Source organism: Anolis sagrei, chromosome 2 (genome assembly GCF_037176765.1).
Source record: "Anolis sagrei isolate rAnoSag1 chromosome 2, rAnoSag1.mat, whole genome shotgun sequence".
NCBI classification, from domain to species: Eukaryota; Metazoa; Chordata; class Lepidosauria; order Squamata; family Dactyloidae; genus Anolis; species Anolis sagrei.
Window position 1 is genome coordinate 71,098,223 of NC_090022.1, and position 19,035 is coordinate 71,117,257.

The 19,035-nt window shown below is 37.4% G+C and overlaps 1 protein-coding gene across 8 annotated transcripts in view; it reads right to left on the bottom strand.

The window, feature by feature from the left end:
• DOCK3 (dedicator of cytokinesis 3) overlaps positions 1-19,035 on the bottom strand; it is a 217,072-nt gene that overhangs the window by 27,786 nt on the left and 170,251 nt on the right. For all 8 annotated transcript variants that reach the window (XM_060765806.2, XM_060765801.2, XM_060765804.2 and 5 more), the window contains 10 exons: positions 18,383-18,409; positions 18,169-18,264; positions 17,064-17,124; positions 15,662-15,755; positions 9,791-9,939; positions 8,228-8,314; positions 7,379-7,483; positions 5,818-5,959; positions 3,106-3,272; positions 339-425 (listed from right to left, as the gene is read on the bottom strand). In XM_060765806.2, the coding sequence (XP_060621789.2) occupies positions 339-425; positions 3,106-3,272; positions 5,818-5,959; positions 7,379-7,483; positions 8,228-8,314; positions 9,791-9,939; positions 15,662-15,755; positions 17,064-17,124; positions 18,169-18,264; positions 18,383-18,409 (1,015 nt within the window). The remainder of the gene's footprint in view (positions 1-338; positions 426-3,105; positions 3,273-5,817; positions 5,960-7,378; positions 7,484-8,227; positions 8,315-9,790; positions 9,940-15,661; positions 15,756-17,063; positions 17,125-18,168; positions 18,265-18,382; positions 18,410-19,035) is intronic.

The following is a 19,035-nucleotide window of genomic DNA, read 5'->3' on the forward strand; positions in this document are numbered from 1 at the left end:
TCTTTAACTATATCACATTCCTGTTTAATTTTAAATGTTTTTGAATTGACATATATCAGTGATTTGTAGCATGTTTATTCAAGCAATGTGCCAACCATGAGACTTGATTTGCTAGTTATAGCAGCTGTCACAGTGGCTATGACTTTGTGTATGGCTGTTATTATATTTGTTATCCAAACTAGAGTTTGTTATAAGAAAGTTAAGTTATAAGAAAGGTAATCACATTTTAAAAAAATCTATTTTACACTTTGGGACTTTAACTGGCAGAAAATTGACCACTCTTTTCCTTTAGCTACTCATTTTGCCATGCATTTATTGCCAAGTTAACGATACATTACCAGTTCTCTTCTCTCTACTTCAAACCACCGAGAGATCCCAGGTAAACTGTGAGTTAGGGTCAAAGTGGTGCGCTCAATCCACAGGCTCTACAAGAGACAGAAGAAATAAAGAAAATGGAAATGTGTTTTAAACTTGATAAATCTAACACTTTGAGGTAGAGGACATGAACACAAGAACCAAAAAGTTGGATCATACAAAGTAAGCATTTAAGTAACCATCTGTGAACCCATATGTTTGGATTGATCGGTGCTTGTGCAGATCCTTCAGAATCTTCTAAGGCTAAACATCAGAATCCTGTCCAGTTTTAATCTGTGTATCTCTGTGTCAGTTCCTGCTTTTCCCTTAGATTCTCAATGTATGATGCAACAAAAATGGAAGTATGTCTAGAGGGGAGAAGGGTGGGTTGCGTGTCAGTTGACATAACCACCACTATAAGTTAGCAAAATATTCTTTTTTGTCATCTGATTTATAAATCAGACAAATACTAGGGTGGCATAGAAGACAATATAGCCTTCCCAACGGGGTCACGACTATGCTTTTGGTAGTCAAGTCAGTAGAGTTTTATCAAAATGAGCAGCTGCAACCAAGTGTTTGTGTAGCAAATAGCCACAAATAGAATACCTTGGAGAAATGTCACTAAAGTCACCACTGACCTGACAGAATGACTCAAAAGGGGAGAGGAGCCACCATGACCTCTGGGAAAGTAGTAGTAAGTGGAACATCCTTAGTAACCTCAATTAAAGCTTCATGAATTTTGTTACAGCATTGCTGAATTTCACAATGATTAATATCAGAGATTGGAGAAATGGAATGGAGGTGGTTGGAAGAAGACAATGTTACAATTGGAGATAGAAATTCAACATGCATTGAAGCAATGGTTTGAGATAGTGCTATGTCCTGCAGTGACATAGGGAATACCAAAGAGGCTCAAACTGCAGGTGATTCTGTCACTGATGTCAATACCACATTACTTGTGCCTCAGGTGGAGGCCAGATGATGCTAGCTTAGATTGAGTTGGACTTTAAGTTTTTCCCTTCACTTTTTCTTGGGCAGAGGAGAATCCATATTCTTCATTTTTCCTTACTGTGGACATAATTCCTAGAAGATCACTGAAGTGAGGGGGAATTGCTTTTCTTATATTTAACTGGTACAGCTCATGAGAGTAAGTGCAGTACTCAAGTGTGCAAAATTGAGGCTGCTCCTGTAAAATGCACTGTCATGTGAGTAAGAGATGTAATCTCAGCTGAAGGATACTGCAGAAGAGATATTAAGAGTAGTTGTATTGGCAGTGCAGCAAAATACAATAACATCCAAAATTCACAAGTAATGACATTGTTTTTGGGGTGGGGGCAAACTCCAAAGTCCAAATTTTGAGAGGAAGGAAGCAGAAAATCAGAAAGAGATGTTCCAGTAGCATTAAGTTATCAGTAAAAAAAAGATAGATGCTGCAGTTGTAGTGGGTGAAAAGGAACAGAAATAAGAGCAGGAACCTGTGCAAAGACATGGGGGTATTGAAAGAACAAATTACCACCAAAATAAAAAATAGATTAGAGAAGGTCCTGAGACACCCTCTCCCCACTCTCACACACAATACATACAGCTTAATACAGCATACTGGGATAGTATTGATATAGGCCTAAATCCTATTTTTAGTCCTGACTAGAGTAAAGCTACTGAATTAATGAGATATCCTGCATGTGCTCACCATGTAACAATTATTTTAATGACTTAAGGCAATTAATTTACCTTTGTTATTTAACATCTCAACATTTGAGATATATTAAATGGATTTAAAGTGTTGGAGGAATTGTGACACTCTGAGTACTTCTGCACATGTGGTAGGACTGTCTACATATCTCAGAGTTTTAGGATAATATTTTGGGTGAAATAAGTAAAAACATTAACAAAATTAAATGCTTGACCAGTTTTACTTTCTCTGTTTGTCAACAATAGTAAACAGTTAAAATATAAAGACTGCTTGTCTTGGTCTAGCGGCATGGATGGAAATTGCATATAATTGGAAATGTTCAGTACATTTCTCCATAACTAATTGGAAAAAGAGACTATTTATATTGGTTCTAAAAGGAAAGCTTTCATAGAAGGCCAACAAGAAAAGATGTGCACAGACAGGATCCAGATTCTACAATATTTGATTTCCATTCATACAGTATTAATGTAAGCATATCTCAATTTATGGAAGGATATTATCGATCTTTTTACTGTCCTTTTTTTACTGTAAAGAATCTAATGAACAAGCCTGTTATTGAATCTGTTTTATGTTCTCTTCAACACCATTAATGAATTGGTTGCACTGCATTTTTATATTAAATACAATTGAAAACCAGTAATTACCTCAGTAGTTTATGTCATTGGGACCAATCAAATAAAATTCTTCTGTGCAAGCAAAAACAGAATGTAGATTAGAGAACTGCACATGGGAGGAATATTACTTTTCTGTAGAATGTACAGTGATTTACCGTTGCCTGTGTTGAATGACTTACTAGATCACCCAGTGCAGGTCAATTTGGATGTAAGCCTAGGAAAGCTTATATTTGATTAGTCATGCAAAGGATTGTTACTTATTAATTTCAGAGTTGTTTGTAATGTGCCTTTTCATATTCTAAGCTTAAGAGCCTTTTCACATGTCCCAATCAGGGATGATGATGATGATATTTATTTATACCCCACTTTATCTCCCCAAAGGAGACTCAAGGGGCTATATGTATTTGGCATTGAAACAATGTGTCTGCCAGAAAGCATCCCAACCTTGAATTCATTTTCCTTGTCTTTTGGACCTTTATGGAAAGGCCTGTCATAACGGAACTTCCTGATGTTGTTAACTCGATAAAAACTCTTTATGCGATCAGGAACACGGTCCATCTGCAGTACATCAATGTTATCTGGAATGGGAGTCACTGCATAGATCTGCAAGTCTGCAACACAGTCCAGTCAAAGGAAAATAAACTACACATTTGTCCCCAAAGTTCAAATCAGCCTCCAATGTTACTTGAATAACTGATAAACTTGTAGCTAATCAAATAACAGATTTAGCACATATATAACATGTAGTAATGTAGATCTAATACTTTAATGTGTGAACTATCCCTTTATCCTTTCTCCAAACAAAACACAACTTCTCTCAGAAGAAGAAAGCCCTAAACGATTCTGGCCCAGCTTACCTGTCTGAATGTATCTTCCCTTATGAACCATCTTGGAGATTAAGATCATCTGGGGAGGCCCTGCTCTCAGTTCCACCTCCCTCGCAAGTGTGATTGGTGGGGATGAGAGACAGGGCCTTCTCAGTTGGGGCTCCTCGGGTATGGAACTCCCTCTCCAATGAAAATAGATCAGCGCCTTCCCTCCTGGCCTTCAGAAGAAAAGTTAATGTTAAATGATGATAATTGATAATTGTATGCTATTATCGTTATGATAATTTTCCATAAGTGAGACATTAAATTTTGTCTTCTTTACTTGCCTAGTCCGTATGATTGCTTTTCACTATTTTTTTTACTTTCATAATATTTATGTTTATCTCACCTTTTTTTAAACTGTAAAAACTGTAAACACTGAAAATGCACAATAAAAATTAATTATAATTTTTTTGTCATAATTATGTTGGAAACTGCTTTGAGTCTCCTGCTGGGGTGAGAAAAGTGGTATACAAGTGAAGCAAATAAATAAATAAACAAACATTCAAGTTTCTTTTCTTTTCTTTTCTTTTCCAGGTTCACTCTACCATTCTGGTACTCTGAAAAACCCTGCTTTATGAAGGACCATTGGAGCTCTGCAGAAAGTTAAAAAATTAAGAAGTACTACATTTTAAAAAGACATTCCTGTTTTGTAACTCAGTAGTTACATTTTGATATATTTTCAGTTCTTCACATATGAGTACAACATACTGTAATCTGGAAAGCCAGTTCCTTAACTTGAATCATCACATATTACTCTTTCTGCCTTTCTCTGAAGTCCCCATCCTTCTTTAATTTATTTTTCAAGTGCCAATAAATGGCAAGTATGCCTACTTCCAGTTTGATGTAACACATAATGAATTTTTAAATTTTTCATTAACAGACTCTTTTCATCTCAGCTCATGAAGTTAATATTCCCACAAATGTGATCACTGCAGAGCACCTGTTCTTGGTTGAATTCATCTCACACATGATCAAAGTAGAGAGAGAACCTGTATGTTTTGGCATTCTCATTCTCTTTAATGGAAGGTAAACTCTCCATACATTAGATGTATATGTATATATTCAGGGAATTCCCTCCCTTCTAAGTGATTAGGGGAAGACTCTGCTGACAAATTCTGTGTATATTGCAGCCTACACTCTGCACTTTGATTGTATGAACAGATAAATGTTTAAAAACATAAAATCTTATTTCAAGAAAATTGTAGGGGTGTGGAAGAGGAGGGTCTTCTGCCAAAACTAGACCATTCAGGTTTGAATACTGCACTGTGTAGGTGCAGTTAGCTCATGTTGGGGCTTGGCCTCATGTAAGCCGCACCGAGTCCCCACTGGGGAGATGGTGATGGGATACAAATAAAGTTTATTATTATTATTATATACATGAGTTGCAGAGACCACAAAATATGCAAAAGATGTATTAATTTTCATAGAGAAAAAAAAATGAAGGCCTAGGCAACTCAAAAGCAGATGTTTGACAGTGATATGAGAAAGAGTTTAAGAACAGGTAACTAAATACTGATTGCTTAAAAATGAACATGTTGATTTCTAAGAGTCTGAATGTTTAAAAAAGAAGTCATAGCAAAAAATCTTATCTCTTTTGGGGGAAAATGTTACAAAGCTAGCAGGTCAGGAGAGTGCTGGGTGCAATTATCCTGATTTTGTAAGATCTTGTAATATATTATTGTTGACAAGCTGAAAAACAGTAGCCAGATGATGTTCAGGTAGATTTGTAGTTACTTTTTAACTTTTAAAATATTGAATCCAGGATGCTTAACAATTATTCCTTGCCAACCTGGAGACAAGTGACTAGTGAGGTGCCACATGGATTTGTTTTAGGTCCAGTGCTGTAGAACAGAAACTCTTTCAACCATAGCTTTTAAGCTTTTGCTCTCTTTGTACCAGTCAAGAGACAGTAATTGCTAGAAATCAAAACTACTCTGCATATGATGGAAAGGCACACTAAAACAGCAGGTTGAGAACAGTGATAACCAAGCAATTCAACTAGGCTCTCTACAGCTGGTTCACAAACTTAGTTTTATGTAATAGCTAGCTACCATAAAAGGATAACAGGAAATCCTGGCAGGATGCCAGACCAGCTGCTTTAGGCCTCTTGAAGCATTCAGTTTGGGAACCATTAATTCCATCATTTACTGAATGAGAAAAGTATACACAACTGTATGCATCTAAAAGGGGGCAAATGGGGAAAAATCAATTTGTGATGGATGCATTCTAATTGAAACCCTTTTATCTTATAATGTTAACTCCATCCCAGAACAGTAATAAAGGATACACTGGGCATCACACTGCAAGATGCTGTCATCTGGGTGATTTGGATGTTGCATTGCTATGGCCTGTGGAAATTCACTAAGCATTCTTTGTTGAAAAGTCTCCAGTCTCTCATAGTCATGACCTCGACAAACATACTCTTTATTCTGCAAAGAAAAGGAAGAGGTTGAAAACCACTGAATTGCTGCCAAGATTTCTTAACATTTTAGCTAAAGAAATATATGACTAAGTATTTCTTATGCTATTATCTTAAATCAAAACATCACACAACAAAAAGCCATAATATAAAATCATTAGGTCTCTCACTAAAATTCAATGTCAGTATGGGAATAGGTGATCTCTTTAGGGCTTGAAATTTCACAGAGAGGCAAACAGCAAGTCTATTCATGCCAGAGTTTTAGGGTTTTTAAAATGTGTAACCCTCCCCCATCTTTTCAGTGCATAATGCGAGAATACAATATAATAATGATTAAGTTAACTTGATCACTAACAATAATTAGAGGGAAAGCACCAGGACCAGTAACTTGGCAAAGTGCAACATTCTCCATGGCTCCACCTGCTGAGCTTTAGGCAGTGTGGAAATATGACATAATATAACTTGAATTCGTATCAGAAGTGGAGGAAATTGATTTCATGGGGCATCCTGCAAAAACTTGGCAATGTGAATTGAACTAAGCACTTTGCCAGTATCAAAGGTGGCTGAGGTTACATATAATGAGAAGGCAACATGCTCTTATGGTAGTGACCAAGATTGGCTCGACTGCCCAAGATATGGAGCCTCCCATCAGAGACACATCAAAGAATCACAACCCCAGCAAAGGCATCACTGGCAACACATTCCCCTGCTGCTCACAGGTCTCTCACCCTACAGTCAAACATTGATTTTTCTGTGTATTGTTCTGAGAAAAAATTAAATCAGGCTTGAAAGCTGTCATCTGTCAACAGCTAATCAGGTTTGTTTCAGCTTTACTGAAGCAAGACATTGATTCTCTGTGTTGGGAAAAGACAAACTCCAGTGTATGGGTATGAGTCCTCTCCTATTGGAGAAGAATGGGTGAAGGCAAAGATGACAATGCCTTGTCAACACCCACTCCAATTGATGGAGCTCTGCCTTCTCAGTCACCACAACACTAAATTCAAGAAGCTGGTCAAGCCTGATTCCTGATGTTGTGTCCTGAAAAGCTCTAACAACAGGTGACCGAATTAGCATATTTTTCTTTTGTGGGTACATTTGAATGAGTATACCACCTTTTTCTTGTTGAAATCAAGCCAATAGCAAAAATAAACAAACAAACAAAAACCAACCTTGAATCTGATTGCACCCTTTGCAGCTTTTTTGTATGGCCTTGCAGATGACCAATCTAACCTCCCAGCCTTTGATGGTTGCCCACCCTAATCTACCATGTCTCTCAAACTTTGAAAATTCTGAAACAGATTTTTATGGGGTCACTTGGAGGGTGAGCTGCACAGACTGGTTATACGGTCCTTTTCTTTCTTCCACTGACACAAGCAGTTCTATCAGCACAATTCATGCATCAATGCATATGATGAATGGTCTTACTTACCCGAAGAAAAAAGGGAAATTTCCTTCCATAAAAACCAACTCTGAAAAATTCAGGTTCCAACCTTTGCTGTTCCATTATGTTATCATAATAGGTAGCTTCCATTTTCTGTGGATGGAAATAAAAAAAATATTGAATTTGAAATGTCATAATAAATGTATCCTAGAGCCCACTATGCCTAGTAGTAATGTTTTGTCTTTAAATTGTGTCATCCATGGAAGGTTTTTAAAAATAGTCTAAGATGTATTAATCTGTAAAACACCTCAGTATTAAATCTCATATATCTGGAAGTTGGATCCACAGACAACCCAAGCAGGATTTCACATATAAGAATGTTTCCTTTAAATCACATACACTTTAAAACTCCATTTTTTCTCATTGATGTCTTGGAATGCATTTTAGTCAATATTTGTTTTAATGTCTTTTAGGCTGCTTTGAGTCCTAGTGTGTTAAGGAGAAGATGAACTGATGATAACATCCTCACTATCCACAGAATCACAAGATTATTTAAAATTTCCTATTTGAGAATGTGCTCATTTATTCCATCTCATGTCACCAGGGAACACAGACTGTAGAGTTTAACTTTTTGCTGTTTGGCTTCCATTACCTTAAGAGAAATGATGCATTAAAGACTGGGGTTTGAAATCCAGCCCTGAAAACAATAGCAAATAAGCATGGAATTGCATAATTCCCTGCTTCCTTGGGGTAATATTCAGAAATAAGTATGTAATTACTTTATCCCCCTGCTTCTTAAGGAAATATATATTTCAGTTTCAAAAGACATAATGTATGACAGTATTAGTATTACTCACCATAAAACAGACACAAATTGTAAAAGCTTATTTTACCTACCCGAATCCAGCTGAGACTTTGATAATCGTATAAGCTTTCATACTGAAGAGCCAGTTCTCTGCACAATGGGATCCCAAATTCCCAGCTCTGAAAAAGAGAAAAAAAGTGGGATTTGAATATATGTAAAACTAAGCGCACAGAGGCAAAGCTTAATAGTTTAGAGCCACGTGATCCCAGCACAGGGAGAAGAAAAATAAATGGTAAAGTAGAGGCTTATCTATTAGCTCTCCATTTATTTGTTAGCCAGGTAGTTCTCCAGACTCCCTGCTCAGGCCAACAGGACAAGCCATTTCTGAAGGAAGTTATCTAAAAAGTAAAATCTGGGAAGTGCCTCTTTTAGCAGTAATGCTCATGTAGCCACTTAAAATTATTTAATAACTATACATTGCTAATAAAAGGGAAAATCAGGGGAACATTAAATAGGTCTGAAAGCATTGCTCAGAGGAGCCCGATCTCTGCCCCAAATTGAAGTTGTTTGGTTGGTTATTCCTAAGATCCTGATTTGCTGATGTTTATGTTCTTCTTTTATCTGAAAAAACAATTTTATAATATCTCTTCAATAACGAAAGAAATTACATTAAATTCTATTTTCTTGCCTGGAATTAGGTTGCCATCATCTTAATGCTGGACTGCTTAACAGACCCATGTTAAACTGGTTGTTGAATAGTTTAAAGGAAACTATAAAAAAGGAGTCTATCCTTCTCGAAGTGTATCAGTCTAGAGTCACATGTAATCAAGATGTAAAAGTTAAACTGCAAGTGGCAGCAGTGCCGGTGCTATCTTTGAGGAAAATAAATAAGGGCAGCTTTGCCTTGCATATTGATTTGTCAAATACTTTAAGCCAAGGAGCATCTATATCAGGCATGGGCAAACTTCAGCCCTCCAGGTGTTTTGGACTTCAACTCCCATAGTTCCTAACAGCTGGCAGGCTGTTAGGAATTGTGGGAGTTGAAGTCCAAAACACCTTGAGGGCTGAAGTTTGCCCATGTATGATCAAAATACTGCAGAATTTATGCAATTTGAGACCACTTTAACTGCCATGGCTCAATGCTATGGGATCATGTTGTATTTTTGCAAGCTCTTTAGCTGGTGCCTTACCAAACAACAACTCTCAGGACTCCACACCATTGAGCCATGGTAGTTAAAGTGATGTTAAACGGCATCTGTCCATCTGTGCAGATGCACCCTCAGAAGTACTTCTAGGAGAATGATACCTGTTTTTAATCTATATAAAGGCACATATATATTGTAGTGGGCATGTATAGATGAGTTGGAGAATAGCTCCATATTCAGTAAGCCATCACCAGTAAGGTCTTCTTCTGCTGACCAACTCAATCAATTTTACTGGAAATGTGACTTCCAAAGGTGTAACAATTTAGCAAGCCTGTATAGGTGAAAACACCCCTTAAAGTAATCTTGACATATATCGGTAATTACTATTGCTAGAGGGTAAAGGACAAGGTGTTTGGTGCTGTTTCCATGGCAGTGGATCATTTTCTATAACCTATAGCACCAGCAATAACCAATATTAACAGGAAAGCAGTAATAATATTTTCTGCATACCTTGCCTTTATTAAAATAGTGGATAATCTTCCGACAAAGGTTTTCTTTGCGCTGCCACTCTGTTTGTGATGGGTAGTGCAGGAACTCCCGAAGAGGTCTGTCTTCCCACTGCAGCAGCTCACAATATAAGAGCAATGTAAAAGCAGCCTCTGTTGAAACAAAGATATGAACAATATACAAAAATGTTGAAAACCTGTATATGTTTACAATATTTTAATATGCATAGGCTGAAAAAATGTTTTTTTTAAAAAAAAACCCCAATTTTTCAATATATTAAAAAAAAGGAAAATAAAACTGACAAATATTTTACTAAAAGCTCAGGGGTAGTGGTTTGGGTGCTGGACTAGGATTCTGAAGGTGAGAGTCCTATTCCTTGCTTGACTAAATGAAATAGGGCCCCTGGACATGGTAGTAGCAAATATTCCATTCAGTTTCCCATTTACAAGGGCAACTAACTGGCCTAAGCACAAGCTAGAAAAGTTCCCAAGAGCAAATACATGATCATTTATTAGCATTTGGGAAATATGATAATCACTTCAATAAATCCACACCTGCAGAGATATGACCTGACTATGGGTAATTAATACTGGTAATTAATAGGGGGATGTAAAATCCATTATTCGATCATAGTAGATAAAATAGGCAAAACAAAATAGAACACACCATTAATTAAAATTATTTTTTCATTTCATTGTACAGTAGGTATCTAAATTACTTATTGTTTTTACAACAATCTCTTTCCCTTGTCTTGATCTCTAGGGACCAATGAATGATGTATTCTTTCAGTATTGCTCGAATCAGTAGGATTTTCCAGACAGCCTACAGACAGCAGCTTAATTAAGAAGGAAGGCATATTATTTTGTTCAACCAGTTCATGCTTCAGAGATACAGGCTAGACTTTTGACTGCCATCTTCAAGATCAATGCTTCTATCTTGCCAAGTGATTGTGGTTTTTTTAAAAAGGAGTTCAGTGTATTTCTTCTTACTGGTGCTTCAGTCAAAACCTTCACTAGCTGAGTCTATTATATTTTCTGATAGATGACAATTTCAGCAATTTGGGGTTCGCGGAATGTTCCCAAATGATCTCTATTCAGTGTAGAGGACATTTCCACCACATTTGGAGCCACTTTAGATCCAACAGGTGGTCAAAACAAAATTTTGCAAATATTTTCTCCTCAAAATGGTCCCAAATGCACTCTAGGGCCAGGAAGGTCCAAAAGCATGGCCCTAGAGCATTTTTGAAGGCATTTGAGTGTATAAATTGACACATTTTTGCAGAAATAGTTGGGGATCCATGGTCTCCTGGAGAATTAATTTAGCCCTCTAGTATTCCCTAGTTGTCTGTACTTCCTCTCCACACCTATAGTTCTACAGATTGAGCTAGCTTTTTCAAGTTATGGCCATGCACTATTTTACATTCACTTTTCAGGTGTCAGCACAGCCCTAGCCAGCTTGTTCAATGGTCAAGAATTCCGGGAGTTGGAGGCCCAAACAGCTTGAGGACCACAGTTTGAGGATGCCTGGTCTCAAACAAGACATTGATTTAATTTTAAAAAACAAAGTACAAACAAGTACTCATTGTCTTGAGTGAGTACTTAGATGGAGCAGTCTCCCATATTCTGCATCCAGATGAACAACAACAACTTTATACTTATACCCTGCCATCATCTCCCAAAGTGACTCGGGGTGGCTTACATGGGAACCAAGCCCAGTCAAACTGAGTTAAAATATAGCACAATAAAATACATATACAAAACATAATTTAAAAATCAGTAACCAACAACCAGTAGCCGAGCACAGTGGACATGTTCAGAACTGAAAGGGCGGGGCAAGGGCTTGTGCAATACATCTGCAAGGCTGGGACTGATAGTAAAGTGCAAAAGCCACATATTATGTTAGGGTTAGAAGGACCAAGTCCATTAATGCAATACAACTGCAAGATTTAAGTGATATACACCCTATCTGCCCTCTCATCAACAATTAAATCAAAGTTAATAGTAATTTTGGTTTTGAGTGGCAATGAATCCCATTCATAGAACAGCAGTATAAAAGAAATGAAAAGAGGAGAATACAGCTGACATAGAACATTTGATTCCTGCTCTTTTGTTAACTATCAGATGGCTCTTTTTCTGTTTTCTAATTCTCTGGCAGTCTTCTGACTGTTTCTTTGTAACTAGGAGAAGAGCTGAGGAGCTGATTATGGACCAAAATCTTGATTAGAAGAAATACAGGAGAAGTCCATATGAAATGGCCCTACCTTGAGTAATAAGGACTGACCTCAGTCAGTGTTACTTTCAAAGAGACTATACCACAGGAAGCTCCCCCTTTGAGGCACCACTTCAATGAATTACAAAGGAAGAGGACTCTCTTCTCTATCTGTTAAGACTGTCCAGAGGTTGGGTGAAAAACAGCCCTGTGATTTCACCTAAAGGGGAGAGCCTGTATATGGCTGCAGTAAGTGAGGTCCCTCTGAGTGAAAGTCAGGAGAAAGAGCCTTATGGGAGGTTTACAATTTTCCAACTTACATGTGGGGTGAGAAATGTGCATTCTATCATTGTTGTACTTACATATATAAGGACATTTTTATACTGCATTTAACTAAAGTATAGAACAAACCAAAGAATTAAAAACATCAAGTGCTTTCCAAAAATCTTTTAAAAAGAGGGGTATGTGCCATGTGCACAATTAGAAAAATACTCAGGAAAACAAGAAGATACCTTACCTTTGTAAAATAGTATCTGTCTTACCTCACAAAGTTCCAATGTTTTCATACCAAGTAAGTAGGGGGATAAGACGTGCTACTTTAGGAGTGTGCAAGTGTAGATATTAGACCCAGAGGAGACCTGGGGAGCACACCCTTCCCTGTATTTGCTTTCACAAAAATACACCCAAATGCTCCCCAAACACTTGTTTGGAGATACGAGGTCATTTTTGGTACTTTTTAGGCCCTGCAAAGCATTTTAAGTTTTCTTAATTACAAAATTTCTTTTTGACCTCTAAGGAGATTATGGTGTGTGTGTCTAATCATGATCCCCAGAAGTCGTATTGGGAAAGTGTGAAAGTATGCCTTAATTTTGTCCTGCTGGGGCCACAGAAATGGCCCCATAGTCTACATCCTGCATTTTGCCCACCCAGATTTAGAGTATGGCACCAAAATAGCATGATGGAAATTGGCTGTTATCTTCTCCCTTGGTTACCCTTTACAGCTACAGTAATTAAATCCCAGCAGCTGGATTTTAATCTTCATATTCTTTCATAACAGAATAGCAGAAGCCAGACACTAATTATAAAAGATTCTATACACAGACTACAGGGTGTGATTTTAAAATATTAATTCAGATGTAAAGTAATCAGCTCATAATAAAGTAGTGCAAAATACGGCTCAATATTCTTTCTCCGGCTTGGGATTTTTCGTAATGGCTATTTCCATTCATGAATATGAACTTTCTGTCACTATGTCAGAAATTGTAACATCAAGAAATCTCTTATGTCCTGGCAAACCATACCACATTAGACTCATAAGAAAATTAAATAGCTTTTTGGGGGCATTAGAAATGTTTTGTAAAATTATAATAGCAGAAGCAAAGCTTTATAATTCGATTTCAGTGCTGTTCCAATACTCAAAATGAGCCTATGGGTAGCATCACGGCCTATTTTTATGACTCCTGCTAACTCTTTAATCCAAGACAAAACAGCACATTCTGAAGCACTTTCATATAGGGCATAGAAGTTGGGTGGGGAATGGGGGTATTTTTACTGGATGATTAGTCCCCAGTAGGGTGCATCTGCCTCTCTGGTATTGATTAGTGGTTTTGAATTATGAGGTAGGAAGGCACCTGAGATTTCTTCACAGGCCGAGGCCATATACTTCATTGGCAAACTGAGAACTGGAAAGATGGACAACCAGAAGGAGGTGTGGCTGTGGCTGTGGGGAGAGGGCACTTGAAAAAAATCAGGAAAAAGAAAGGGAAAGAGGTGGGTGGAAAACCCTAATCACCAAGCAGTCACCTCAGTGAGTGAGGGTTTTCTTGTAGAGCTGTTCGATACCACTCTCCTGGCTATTACCTTTGGAGAATGGGGAGAAGTTTGAAAGTAAGAGAAGGATGCCAGGCTCCTGGCAGTTTTATAGCCCTTAGAGAACAGACATAATCCTAAAGTAAGCTCCTGTCCATGCTATTAATGAGGCCTAGGAGAGAAATTTGTCTACAGCTGTATTGTATGGTTACATTTGGAATAAATAGCAAGTCTAAAAACATGTACATCTTATGGTGGAAAGGATGGATGGAGTAGCCAGGGCCAGGAACTCTAAATATCTCCAGTATGCATCAAGATTGAAAGCATCCCTGGAAGTCTGAATCTATTTTGATTTTTAAAAAGGTATAGCCCCCCCCCCCTCCATGCATTGTGTCCTTCAAAATGCAGTTTTTTGACCTCCATCACACTGTTGGCTGCAACATATTGTAGCCCTTGTCAAGTTTGATTCGTGCTCCCTGGCCACACTAAAGGATCCTAAATGAGATCAACAAATTGAGAAATTAAATGGATGTTAATTTAACATGAATGAGTCCCTTGTCAACATGGGAAAGCAACAATTTATCAGCTGAAATATAGTATAAATATTGTACAATAAATAAGATGCTTCCTATCTGAAGTTTACCATCTGACATATGTTAGAAATATATGAAAATTATGTTAAATACATTCAGCTAAATTAAATTAGCTGGAAACCTCCAACTGCTGCACTGTGTTGAATCAATTGCTTATTCCTATGGAAAATGTTTTTGCAAACACATGGATTTAATGAACAAAAAGGATAATGCATTAAAATATCAGAACTGTCACATTTTCTAAACGTATCATAACTCCATTTGAAATCAAGACACATATTCTCTACCCAATTCTAGAAACATATTTTAATTTAAATTTCTGGATTATAACAGAATCAGCTATTTCAGTGCTGCCATGTAGATAACAATGATATGCAAATATAGGCATTGTATATACTTCTATATAAGTCCTATATAAGTCCCCAGTGGCGCAGTGGGTTAAAGTGCTGAGCTGCTGAGCTTGTTGACCAAAAGGTTGCAAGTTCGAATCCGGGAGCAGTGTGAGCATCTGCTGTCAGCCCCAGCTTCTGCCAACCTAGCAGTTTGAAAACATGCAAATGTGAGTAGATCGATAGGTATCGCTCCGGCGGGAAGGTAACGGCAATCCACGCAGTCATGCTGACCTTGGAGGTGTCTACGGACAATGCCGGCTCTTTGGCTTAGAAATGGAGATGAGCACCACACCCCAGAGTCGGACACAAATGGACTTAATGTCAGGGGAAAACCTTTACCTACCTAAGTCTTGAAATGTTAGTCAAAATTGACCCCAAATCCCTGAGTTGACCTATCCATGGTTCAGTGTGAGTACTGTATACACCTCAACTCTTCCCTTCTTTGAGTGGAGCATGGCCCAACCCATGAGAACCTAAGAGAAGCACTAATCCTGCCTACTCTTTCCACTGCAGCAGATCTTCTGGTCTTTTTTAATATTGGCAGGAAAATGGCATTGGCAGCGGCCATGAGTGTTTCCCCCTCTCTACAGAATAACCCCTGATTTATCCACAGATTGCATCAAAATCCATAAATTTGACTCCCAAATCTGCCCTTGAGCAAGTTGACTTATACATGAATATATAGGGCATAGAGACCATTTTCTTGATGTTTTGATTTATAAATGTATACATTTGCTGAAATTACTGAATTCCTGAAAAATAGCTTGAAATACTTTTCTAGGTATAATAAAAACTATACTTTACATGTTTTAAAATGCAAACTTGAAGACGTTAGTAAATAATATTTGAATAAAGCTTTCTTTCTTATTTACCTGTGTAGTTTTCAGCCTGCAAGTGCATATCACACAACTTGTGGATGTAGCGGATATACATTTCCTCCTTGTTAATTTCAGATTTATAGAAATTCTGAAAAGCAAAATATAGCATGAAATGGAAAGTATTTTTGGTAAAGAGTCTGTCTTAGATATTTCAGGGATCAATGACCCAGTTTAGACATGCTGAGTTATGTTTAGAAAGAGCTTGAACAGTTACTCTTTGGAGTTATATATCCCAGAAACTGCAACTGGGTGATTCTGGGAACTGTAGTTCAAAAACCCCATACAATTTTCCTAGGCTCTAGTCCAGGAATGGGCGAACTTTGGCCCTCCAGGTGTTTTGGACTTCAACTCCCAGGAATCCCAGCCATCTTACTGGCTGTTAGAAATTGTGGGAGTTGAAATCCAAAACACTTGGAGAGCCAAAGTTTGCCCATGCCTGCTCTAGTCTTAGCTTTGCGAGAATCAATCATAGTGAACCTTCGGTTATGAACTCTCTCCTTCATGCACAAGTCCCAAACTGTACATACGGTATTCCTAGTGGAGCACCGCTTTCCTGTCATGAAGCTTTCACAAAGCTCACCCTAACTTTGGTCTATCAAGTACATCGTTTCCCAAAATCTCATCAATAAAATACCTTTAAAAGCAACCAGACAGTTGGAACCAATGACTTCCCAAAGTGTACCTAAATGTTCTGGACAGAATCTGTTTCATGCTTCTAGGTCAGAGGTAGGCTACTTTGAAAGTTCAGAGGATGGTTTTCCCTCTCCTGTGCCAACATGAACCACACTACATTGTTTTGGCAAACCAGACTGGCTACTCCCCTTTCCCAAAATCATCACCATCACCACTGCTATTACTATAATGATCAATAATACTCTTTTTAAAAGGAAAACAAGACACATAGGACTTGCATCTTGTTTTAAAGGAGAATCATACATCTTAAGAGTTTAAAGCTCCATGTTTTAACCAACACATTTTAAGAGTTGGATTGAGGTCATGAAAATGGTATGATTGTTGCCTGCAGGCCTCATGCATACACTCCAATTTTAGATTTTGGAATTTATGAGTAGATACTTCTGGGAGGAATCAAAATAACATCAATATTTGACAAATGAGAATGAAACCTGTGATCAGTTGCATTGAGTTGCAAAACTATTTAAAATTAAATTTGGTTTTTAGATTTCAACCCCACATGAAAGAGCCATATGCAAAATAAACATTAACTGATCTACGCAAATAGTTTCACACAGATGGAAGTAAAAGATGGCTAATGATATCTTAGCAATTCTCTGCTGAATAATTTTCTGTTCTGTTTTTTTTTAGGTTGTATAAAGGAGTTTGGTCAATCAAAACCAAAACAAAACAAAACACACATGCGCACACACAATATTCTCACCATCAGGTTAACAGTGCAACCAATTTTCTTGTTCTCTGTTTCATCTCCTTTCATACAGTCTCTGAAAAAAAAAGGACAACTGTTAAAACATTTGGATTTCAAAATGTATGCCTGGGGAAAAATATGTTATATATAACATAAGCTTAAGGGAAGAAGTAGTCAAAGCATGCTCAGTTCTTTAAAATACCATAATTATAATTTACTTATTATAATTTATATTCTGGATTTGTGCCATTGTGTATACAAAGCTGCCAAGTGGTCACCCATCCAGGCACTAATCAGACCCCATGCATTTATAGCTTTAGCAAGAATACTTCATTATGTGGTTCTTGAAGATTTCTTGTTCACAAAATAGTTTGAAACAGTAGGGAAGAGAAAATGCAAGGCTTGCTGGAATTCTCTAAATTGTCTTTTTCTTTTCTTTTAAAGTGTAACAGTATTGTTCATGCAATACAACACAGAAGTAGCTATTGAGGGAAATATAAAAAAATAACAACATACTAAATTTTCAAAAAATATATGAGGCAAAAATTAAATCTGTATCTATGGTTAAATCCTGGGTGATTTACGAACTATAAGAACGTCTGAACCCCACTTATTTAACATCACAACAACAAGCTGATATTCTTAAAATCTTGCTAACTTTGATGAAAGATGTTCAATATACTGATATACTTGTTCACTAACATGAGCCCTCAGTATTGCAGCAGGTTAAACCACTGAGCTGCTGAACTTACTAAGTGAAAGGTTGGTGGTTTGAATCCGGGGAGTGGGATGAGCTCCCATCATTAGCCCCGGCTTCTGCCAACCTAGCAGTTCGAAAATATGCAGATATGAGTAGAGCAATAGGTACCGCTCCAGCGGGAAGGTAATGGTGCTTCATGCAGTCATACCAGCCACATGACTTTGGAGGCATCTATGGATAACTCCAGCTCTTTGGCTTAGAAATGGGGATGAGGACCACCCCCAGAGTTAGACTAGACTAGACTTAATGTCAATAGGAAACCTTTACCTTTATTCTGAAATAAGCTATCTTTTTTGTAGTCAGTGATTTCACGGCTGTTACAGAGCAGATGGTTGAGAATACAGAATAAACTCGTGTTACCTGTAATCTAAGAGGCGCTCCATCAGACGTGTAACTGATGTCACAAAAGAAACACCGGTCTCCCGCCAGGTCTCTTGCTCAATCTTTTCCAGCAGGCTGTGTGGAATTAAACAGTGTATAAGACTTCTTTGAAAAGACTGTAACGGCCCAATAGTCCTTGATAACAAATTTAACACCTAGCACATTTCCACGTAAAGTTTAAATTCCATCTTACCTTGGGTAAGGCCCAAAGAGTTGGGTTCTGATCCATGTTGCATGAAGCAAAGACAAGGAGATTACTGGACTAAGATAATACATTACAAAGTACAACGTTCTTTTGTTGACATGCAGTCGATCAAAGGGGAATTCAATTCAAAGTTGTTCATAGAAAAGCAGCAGCATAAGTTGTTTCTAGCTACATGTTTCAATATTTTCCATAAAATTGTAAACAAACACTCAACTTTTCTTTTTCATGTAACAGCGGCATGCAAGATTCACTCTTGCTTTTTTATATTGTGTTTATTAATTACAAACAATCCAAAGTAGTATGTTCTGCACATGAAGACAGATTCAATGGAAAGAATCTATTTAAATAACTTAATTATTAGAGAAGATAATACAAGATACGTAACACCTGCAGCATTTGTTAATTTCACAGTAGACTCAACATTATTTTACATCTTTTCAAAATTATTTTGCCGCAGCCACTAAAATGTAATCCTTGTTACAATGCATTGTTTCACAGTCTGAATCCTGTGCTAAAATGCATCGAGTGCTTTCTAAAAGAGGCAGGGGAATGTCTCTGAACAGTAAGGTTGTCATTACCCTTTTATACAGTTGCTGAAGCATGGACAAGCTCAATTAGTTGTATTGGCATAATGAACTGTA